At 34.2% G+C, this 9,942-nt stretch overlaps 2 protein-coding genes across 2 annotated transcripts; both read left to right on the plus strand.

Moving 5' to 3' along the window:
- Positions 1–319: 319 nt before the first annotated feature.
- On the plus strand, positions 320–909 carry LOC150025619 (uncharacterized). Its single transcript, XM_090294614.1, has one exon. The coding sequence runs from the start codon at positions 453–455 to the stop codon at positions 699–701; it is 249 nt and encodes an 82-aa protein (XP_090150740.1). The 5' UTR covers positions 320–452; the 3' UTR covers positions 702–909.
- A 1,296-nt stretch (positions 910–2,205) lies between these two features.
- LOC150025620 (uncharacterized) lies at positions 2,206–2,702 on the plus strand. Its single transcript, XM_090294299.1, has one exon. It carries the CDS (start codon positions 2,260–2,262, stop codon positions 2,518–2,520), a length of 261 nt encoding a protein of 86 aa, XP_090150425.1. The 5' UTR covers positions 2,206–2,259; the 3' UTR covers positions 2,521–2,702.
- Positions 2,703–9,942: the final 7,240 nt, after the last annotated feature.

Consider the following 9,942-nt stretch of genomic DNA (forward strand, 5'->3'; position numbering starts at 1 on the left):
ATGATAATAGAAATATAGTGTTCCACCTTAATATAGGTAGAAGATAGGTAAATTAAATTGTATATTAAACTATTTATTTCCATGTTTTTTAAAACAACAGGAGCAAGATTTTGTGGAATAAAAAACCCTGTCATTAGACCAACCTTGTGGCATGTACTGTTTTAAGTTTTAACTCAAAATCGAACTTATTATTAATAGTAGTTGTGTTATGCCTAACAGAACTGCATATTTCCCTTGAAGGAAAAGGTCAAAAACGCGGCAAAATGACGGCTAAAGAAGCCGCACCCAAACTTTGAAACACCAGAAAATTCATTGCTCTTTCCTACTTGTGACCACTGTTTTGCTTGTTCCCCAAGTCAATAGGGATCTATATAAAGCAACCCTATCTATGTTCACTCTTCACAACAACAACCTTTAATTCTATTGATTCTTAGAATTCTAATTAATTGGCCATGGCAACTCCAGGAGGGTATGGTTTAGCTGAAGCATACGTAACGAGGAAGCTGTACAAGGAAAAACTGAAAAAGAGAGCACAAGAAGAAGATGAACAGAAAAAAACCAACATGATGAAGATTTCTTCAAAGGAAAGGGATTGCGAGAACAAAACATCAAGTGGGTGTTTCTCATGGGTCTGCAAACACCACCAGAGTAAAAACTCTCGGATATCAGATTACAACCACGCTCAATCTGCCAATTCCTGATTGATTTTGAGCTTGTTTTCCATTGCTTCTAACTTCTATGCTTTTATGTACTCATTAAGATTACTTTGGTTCTTTCAATTTTTTCATGATAAGTGTGATGTATTCTACAGTTATTTCTACTGTGAAATGAAATGTTTGGGTATCAATGTAAAAAAATATGATGTTTTATGACCAGATCAAGAAAAATATTTAAGAATTGTCGATGCAATGAATCTTACACTTCCTTTGGTTTGAAAGAGAAGAATTATGGGTTATTTGCACAAGTAGATGTTTGAAAGAAAAAAAAAATTAAAAAAAGAGAAAGATGAGAGATTTTCTCCCCGATAAGAAAAAATTTATATTAAAATTATACATAACTGAGTGCTTCTAAAATAATAGATGTTTTTAAGTGTTTTTTTTAATTATAATCGCATAATCAATTTTTATTATAGTAATGTAATAAATGTTTAAAAAATAATAAATACAACTATTGATATTAATAAATCACTAAATCATATAGGTCTGGTTTGAAAAAAGGAAACTCTTAAATGTGTAAATAAATTAGTGTTGAATTATTTTAACTTATTTAGTGGTCTCAAGTTCGAATTAAATACTGTCATTATTAGACTTAAATATAATATCGGTGGAAATTACTTTATGATCTCTAAAATAGACACAGATACACTATAAATCCATCAAATTTACTGCTTAGAGATTAAAAGTTGTTTTTAAAAATTATTTAATTCTTTTAAATCAGTATCTAAGGATTAGAGACATTTTCTTAAAATTAAAAGACTACTATAAACTATTTTAAATTAAAAAAATAAAAATAAAAATTACTTTAAATTCGAGGAACTAAAGTCGTACAAAGAGGAGTTCATTAGTCCATTCTTTCCACTAAAAGAACAAACAAAAGAATGCCCAAAAGATGAAAAAAAAATGGTGCACTGATTAAATTTCGCGGAACCACGTAAATCTTTTTCGTGGGCCACAATTTACGTCAGCAATGACATACACCTATATAGAAACAAAAGTATAAAATGGTGTAGTACAAATTTTCCTTAAAGGGTGTAATAAAAAATATTAAAAAAGAGTATTGGTATTTTGACCCCTTCACTCTTCACTTATATACAAATTAAAAATTTATAAATTATTCTTTTATTGTAATATATATTTATATTTATTTTATTATGATAATAAAATATTTTCTTATAAATAATAATTTTCAAAAAGATAAAAATGGGTTTAATTATTCTTTTAATTTTTATATTAAAGATAAAAAACAATTTCATTCCCAAAATATTAAAATATTTAATTTGGTTTCAATTTTTTTAAACAATTTAATATGATTTTTTAATATTATCAACAATTTCCAAAAGGTAAGAAAATAGGGGTAAGGTGTGGGTCCCTCTCTACCCGACCCCTGCCAGACTTAGAAATTGTTGACTTGAGAGTGGACCACTTTTTCACCCTTTTTGCTTCTTCCCCAAGCCAATACACGTCTATATAAACCAACCCCATCTTTCTTCCCATTTCAAACAAACCTTGAATACTTCAGTATAATTTCTTTTGATTGGGCATGGCAACCCCAGGGTTTGGTCTCCCTGAAGCATACGTGACTACAAAGTTTTACAAGGAAAAGATGAAAAAGAGTGCACAAGAAAATGAAGAGAAAAGAACCCAACTCATGAAGATTTCTACAATCGAAAGGGGTTCCAAAATCGATAGGGGTTCCAAAGGTAAAACACCAAGTTGGTGTTTCTCATGGGTCTCCAAACACCATCATAAAAAAGTTTCCCCAATTTCAGATTGCAACCACACCCAACCTGCCATTTCATAATTCATGATGATGTTGGGATTTTCTATTTGGTTTTCTACTTTTAAGTACTAGGTTCTTTCAATTCTTGATACTACCCTAAACTCTATACTACTTGCTTTTTTTTTTTATTCTTTTCACTTTTGTCATTATTAAGTATAATTATTTGTACCCAATTATGAAATGAGATGAGCTTGTTGTGTCTCTGGGATCATTGTACTGCAAAAATGTTATTTTACTAATGTTGTGATCATCCTCTGTTTTATCAGAATGGCGAGAGTTATTTAAGAATGTGAGTAAAACAAATCATTATCTAGTTAAAGAAACATGTTTCTATTGGTTGACAACAAAACGGACCACCAGAACACCAATTAGATGCACGAAATACCCTCCTTTAAACAATAGCTCACACAACCAACTCTCACAACAATTTATACCACCAAAATTCTAAGAACTAAAAACAAACGAAAGCTCACTGGAGGAATCTCTTAGGTTACACATTGCAAAAACTTAGAACAACAAAAGCAAGGACAAAAACATATTTGACCCACTATTTACGTGTCTTTCTTTACTTTCTTTCTACCTCAGAAGGATATCAACAGTGAAGTATCTCACAAATTTATGCTCACATTTCTCAACACATTCGTGGATCCAAACTTTCTTCATCCCACATTTCTGTCTTCACTAACAGTAAATTAGTAGATCCGAACATAGCATAAGAGTTCAAACCCTATATAACTAGTCTAGGGTAACTAAAAATCACGAAGTTCCTTCACTGAATCTTGTTAATGTAAATTATAGGGAAGAAAAGTGAGACTGAGGATTTAAATTCTGCATCAAACTTGTTTCAAATATTCAAATTGATGAGGTGAATCTATGTAGCACAAACACTGATACGATACGGATACGGACACGAAAATACGTATAATATCTAAAATGTAGGACACAGATACACTATAATTATGAATTATATAAATTGACAATAAAGATTTATGTGCACAAGTATCTTCCAGATTATTTTTTGGAACAGAAAAATGTTTTTTATTATTGGTTCAAAAAGATTTGTTTCTTAATTTTATAATCATAATAAAAATTTATACAATAAATTTGAGTTTTTAAAAAATTAATGTATTTTTCCTTTTTAAAATTGTGTTAGAAATGTACTAGAATTGTTAGAAATCCAACAAATACTTTTTAAATTAGACACTTCACAGATACGTGTCCTACAAGTGTCATACGAGTGTCGGTGTCCGATACAAATATCCGACACCGACACGCCATTTAAGAGGAGTGTCCGAGCTTCATAGATGTGGATGCAAATTTTGTTTTGTTGTAAATGCTCTTCCGCAAGACAATATATTCCTAAAACTTTTAAGGGATATCAAGTGGTACTGGATTGGTCTTCACATGAGTTTGAGAGATAAGATTGATTTTCATATTTAAAAATTTGCTAATTTCTTTTATGTTCGTGTGAAATATATTTTCAATACCTTTCTGTCACAATTATTTTCATTAATATTTTATTGTCCCATCTTTTATAGTAATTCCAAGATTACTTAAGTTGTGGAATCATATAATTGTGTTAGACATTCTTCAAAGTTTATATATAGATCTCCTTTTCTTTAATTTGTACTTTCCTAGAACTCTTATTTTCTTATTTTGAATTTTGTGTAATAAATTCTTAAAAGCGATTATATGTCACCCTTTTAAGATATTGATCATGGAGTAGTCATTGATACTAAAATTTAGAATTTAACAGGTTAAAATGTTAAATACATACCGTTTCAAAATATAATATAAGATTGCATCTTTCTGTACCAAATTACAACCATAACCATTTTGAGACTTTTCCCTCTCTATTTAACAAAAGCAAACATTATTATTAATCCTTATGCTCTTTGGTAAACAGAAGCAAACATTATAATTAATCGAGTTAAATTTAATCTTAATATTAATATGTATACATAACTTTTTATGCACCATATATTTTCTACTAGAATTAATGAACTGAAATTTGAAATTTTAAAGTAATTTGAAACAATATTATATTAATTTATTTACTAACTTCATCGAATATGTAATGCATAATATACATATACACGGTGATATTAATAAAATTGATTTGAACACAGTTGCTAACATGATAAAGATTACAAGACTCATCCCACATGACACCACCATCTTGTATTGATCCTATAGAAGTCATCACGAGATGAATGTATATAAGATTAGCCATGACACCATTTTTCATCTCTTACAATATAACTGGGACATATAATTGGAAGATATTTCTATAATGTTTTCACTCTAAATTATAACATGGTAAAGAATATAGAAGACTGTTAACTAAAAAATATTTAGTAGGGTTAAGATGAGAAAAATCATTTATTACCTATATTAGATTATTATATTATACTATGTTTTGTTATTTTGTTTTCTTGATTTTATATATGGGATCTCTATGTGTAAGCAATATAAGTTGTGTTAAGAATATACATAAGAACTTTGTTTTATAATAAAATTATTTTATTTTATTCTTGTGATTATTGAGCTAACCTAACAATTAGAACCATCTATATGAACAAGAGAGATTTTGCGTTCAAAACAACATTAATAAGAAAATATAAGAATAAGATTGACATAAATCACTTTTATTTATTGGAAGATCTATGCATAGAGATTGTTCACAATATATTCAATATATCTACCATGTGGGAGAGGTTGGAATGTGGGAGGAGTCAGAGTGGCAGTGGAATTTAAGGTGGAGACGCAACAGATTTGAGTGGGAGGTCCCCCTCGTAACCGAGCTTGGTATGCTCATTTCCAGGGTCACTATGAAAAAGGATGAACATGATAAGCAAGTATGGAGGAGGGACGAATCAGGGAACTTTACAGTGAAGTCTGCATATAAATGCCTTGAAGAGCCCGACGGAGGAACACAAATATCGCCATTTGGCTATCTATGGAAGACAAAGGCATTTCCTAATGTGCTGATCACTGCGTGGAGAGTGCTCTTGGGTAGACTACCAACAAGGGAGTGTTTGAGCAAGAGAGGGGTGACGGTGAACACCACAGAATGTGCCCTTTGCCAGACCAAGGAGGAAACGTGTCAGCACCTCTTTATAGAATGCAAGTATGCAGTGCGGGTGTGGGACTTATGCTTTAGATGGGTCGGTATATGGTCTGCCCAACACAACAATCTTAGGACCAATTTTGAAGGTTTTTCCCTCCCTCAACACTCCTATAAACAAAACCTGGTATGGAAAGGTGTGTGGGCAACCGTAGTCCGATGTCTATGGGAACATAGAAACTCCATTGTCTTCAATCAAAGAGTTGTAGATGTAGAAGAAGTTTTTCACAATGCCCAACTTAAATCGTGGTTATGGTTGAAGCACAAGGAAAATAATTTTTGTTACTCCTATGCAGAATGGGTTATGAACCCGCTGACATGCATTTGCAGTATCAAATAACAAGGGGAGGCATATAGCAGGCTAGACGGGCTAATGGTGGTGCTGCTGAAAAGAAGGAGGGTCAGGACCGGTTAATAGCCACTATGGTCAGAGAAAGGAAGTGAAATGGGTACTGTAGGTCTCTGAAGTAGCAAATCTGGAGAGGATGATACTACAGTCGGTGATCATCGAAGGTATGCAAGTCAACATGATCGCCGATCGGTGAAGTGGTGCTTTACATAGGGTAACTTGATTGCCGATCGGTGAAGTGGCATGACCCATTTGTATGCAGTCGGTGATCGCCGATTGTGCAAAGCTCAACATGATCGCCGGTAATTGAAACGACGATTTCAACATGATCGCCGGTTGATGAAGCGGCACTCTCCATTTTTGTGCAGACGGCGATCGTAGATGGCAACGCTCAACATGATTGCCGGTTATAAAAAACGGCGATGGTCAATATGATCACCGATCGAGGAAGCGGCGTTCCCCATATGTGAGTAGTCGGTAGTCGCCGTAGCTACTTGAAACGGCATGCTCCATATGTATGTAGTCGGTGGTCGACAAAATTATACAAGGTTAACAGAATCATCGCTTGATGAAACGGCGATCTCAATGTGTGCGTAGGCGGTGGTTGTCGAAATGATGCAAAGGCTAACATGATCGCCGATCGGTGGTCGTCGAAGTTATGCACAGATAATCGCTGGTCGAGGAAGTGGCATGCTCTTTATGGACGTAGTCGGTGGTCGCCAGAGGCAATGTGCATGGGTAACTCGTTGCGTGGCGAGGTGAATGTAGAGGGCATCGGTTGTGGGCGTCTCAAGTTGTAAGTTGCTTAAGGTACTCTGGTAATGCCTGCAAGCTTAAAGACTTCATAACAGACTGGAGTTTCAGGTGTCTTATTCAAAGCACAAGAAGTTAAGCAGGTTCCCTATCCGTATCCACTGTTTCTGGATGAGCAGCTGCGTGGTTGGTGTGCGGTAGTTACAGGGGACTGTTGAGTATAGAGCCTGCGGTGGAGAACGGGTGTTACTCAACACCGTTAACTTAGCGTATCTTTTCTGGCGTGGAGGGAGCTGGTGGTTTTATAGAGTGCTGATATGGTGTGCTGTGGAGGTTTTCGTGGTCTTCTATAAGGGTTAAGTTTGGTTCTGTCTTAGGTGGTGAGTGAGGGTCTTTTGTGGTGTTTTTGTCTGTTGGGGTAAATGGGTAAACCATAAATTTGAGGTTGGCTCTTTTATGTCTAGCAGAATCTGTTTAGCTTATGCGTACAGTCTAGACTTTAAGGTCTGATGTATACGGGTTGGGACACCCCTAAAATATCTCTTTTAATTTTTATTAATTCGTTGCTGATAAAAAAAAAAATCTACCATACACATTAAGCTCTCTTTAAATAGAATCTAGGAACGAAATAATAGAAAATCGTTAAAGTAAGCTTAAATAACAATTAATACATTTATTAGATTATCAATCTAAACTTAACAGTACTACACTTCTCCTAATAAACAACCTTTTTTACTATTCACCAAATGCATGATTTTGAGAGTCAAGCATTACAATTCCCCACCTTAACTCCAACTATTCACCAAATGCATGATTTGAGAGTCAAGCATTACAATTTCCCACCTTAACTCTAAATCATGGACGAACTTCCCATCACTTTCCTTTATCCTCAAATGAAAAAATAATCTACTCCAAACACCATTTGAATCTAGATATTAGAAAGGGCTTTGTAAAAACATTTGCAGAATTCTTTTTCGAAGTTACCTTCATGATCCTGACCACCCTAGACTTAATGATGTATTTAACAAAGTGTAGTCTAACATCTATGTATTTGGTCCTCTTGTGGTAAATATGATAATCAGCTAGATGGATGACACTTTGACGATCGTAGTGTATAATTAGACACTCGTGCTCAATATCTAACTCTGTTATCATCCCCTTCACCCCTTTTGTGAGAGTGATATACTCAACTTGGGTAGTAGATAAATGAAAATAAATAAATTACAAGAGCATAGTCCATATCTCAAACCCTTCTATAACATCTCTTTTATGGGTGGATAATCTATACACTAGACGAGATGATACATTTTCTTTCACACATCTCATCACCCATTTTAAAAGAGTCATAATGAACACATTCAAGATTTTCGTGAACTTACTAAGATAAATATAAGTAGAATTGAAGGGAATGAGGGTGAAAAATTTTGAACTTAAGATTATGCCAAATCTTAAGAGATCCTAGGATAAGCAGTTTAAGAAGTGTTAACACAGAGAACTTATAAAAAAGTGCTGAAAATTTGATAGAAATTCACTAATTCAATCAAAGCTGAAAATGACTTACATGACTCTCTTATTTATAGGAGAATAAACTTTTTTTTATCAGAAAAAAATAAAAAATTAAATGAAACACTTCAAGGATATTTTAACCCTTGCAATCCTAACCATCTTGCTACTAAAACCAGAAACATAATTAACAAATGAAGCCTAATTTACTACATAATTATACATAATTATGCAGCATAAAAGCACCCTACAATACCAAGCTTCATTTACGTTGAATGTAGTTTCGCACCCCAAAACCAACACCTAAGTTGCATTGTATACATCTGCATAAATAAACTAAAAATCTGCATAAAAAGCTTGGTCGTATAGCAAAGGAACAACCAGCTTTAGATGCCAACCTCATTACCAAGCTAGTCTAGCTGCAACACTTGAACACCACATACCAACCTTACCTGACTTAACATTTCAAAGTGTTAGATCCGAGAAAAACTAAACACCAAAAGAACCACTACATAAAGACCTTCCTCGCTTCTGCACCTACATAATTAGAGAAAACCCCTGGGTGCACATGCTGCCCCATATAAAAAAATGATATGACCAATTAAAGAAAATGATGGATATTATCATTTGGCAGTTCACCATCCACAACTTACCATCTCTTCTGAAGGCTTGAATAAGAAGCATATGCCTCAACCAACACATATAAACAGTACCCGAACTATCTGCATATGGCAATTCAATCATCCAGTACCAGAATTATCTGCATCAGTGCATCACACCAACACATATATGCAGGAAAAATTGTGACAGCCTTAAACTACCAGCTACCAAGGGCTGCACGTCTCTGGAGCCAATGCTCAGATATGATAGTTTTTCTAGAACAAGCAGCATCTACCAGTATAACAGCAGCTACCAAACATTCAGCACCAACACAAGCCACGGTCATACAGATACAATCCACCTTCAATACCTCCATCCCATTCCCACACTCCAAGCATCCAAACCCAACCATCACAGGAGAGCATAGGTTCAAATCAGATTTACAAGCCCACATCTAACTGCGTCAAGCTAACAGACTTTCACCATACTAGTATCCTGAGTACATAACAAGGATCAGCTACTCCAAAGCTCCTGCTAAAATTACAAGATGCACCCCTGAAGTTTATAGGAGAATAAACTTGAAAAGCAAGCTTCCCAACTACCACAATCTAGCATCATGTACTTTGCGGAAGGAATAAAATGGGTCATTTCAGTAAATAGATCAACTACCACAAAAATAAAATCATATCTCCTAGGTGTTATGGGAATTCCTAAAATAAAATTCATGCTAATATCTTCCCAAAGGGCGTTATGTATTGGAAGGGGAGCATAGAGTTCACGAGGCATGATCTTAGATTTAGCTTGTAAACAAGCTATACACTTGGAACAATGCCTTTGAATATCTACTCTTATGTATGGCTAATAAAGTTTAGATTTCAAAATGGATAGAGTCTTGTCTACTCCATGATGGCCCATGGACTTCGTTCATGATTCTCTTGGATAAGAAGCTTTCTAATGGATCCCTAGGGTATACAAAGTTTTCCTTTCTTAAAAACATACCTCTCAGAAAGGTAGAACCCATCAAAAGGCTTCTTTAGACACAACATAAATATGGATGCAAAAATGTTCATCTTGTTCTTGAAATTCCATTATGTTATCAAACCCTAGAATT

The sequence above is a fragment of the Phaseolus vulgaris genome, chromosome 8 (genome assembly GCF_051622355.1).
Source record: "Phaseolus vulgaris cultivar YP4 chromosome 8, ASM5162235v1, whole genome shotgun sequence".
Lineage (NCBI taxonomy): Eukaryota > Viridiplantae > Streptophyta > Magnoliopsida > Fabales > Fabaceae > Phaseolus > Phaseolus vulgaris.

What these genes read in the sequence shown, in the direction of transcription:
- LOC150025619 (XM_090294614.1), top strand. Translation starts at nt 453, where the DNA reads ATGGCAACTCCAGGAGGGTATGGTTTAGCTGAAGCATACGTAACGAGG.
- LOC150025620 (XM_090294299.1), top strand. Translation starts at nt 2,260, where the DNA reads ATGGCAACCCCAGGGTTTGGTCTCCCTGAAGCATACGTGACTACAAAG.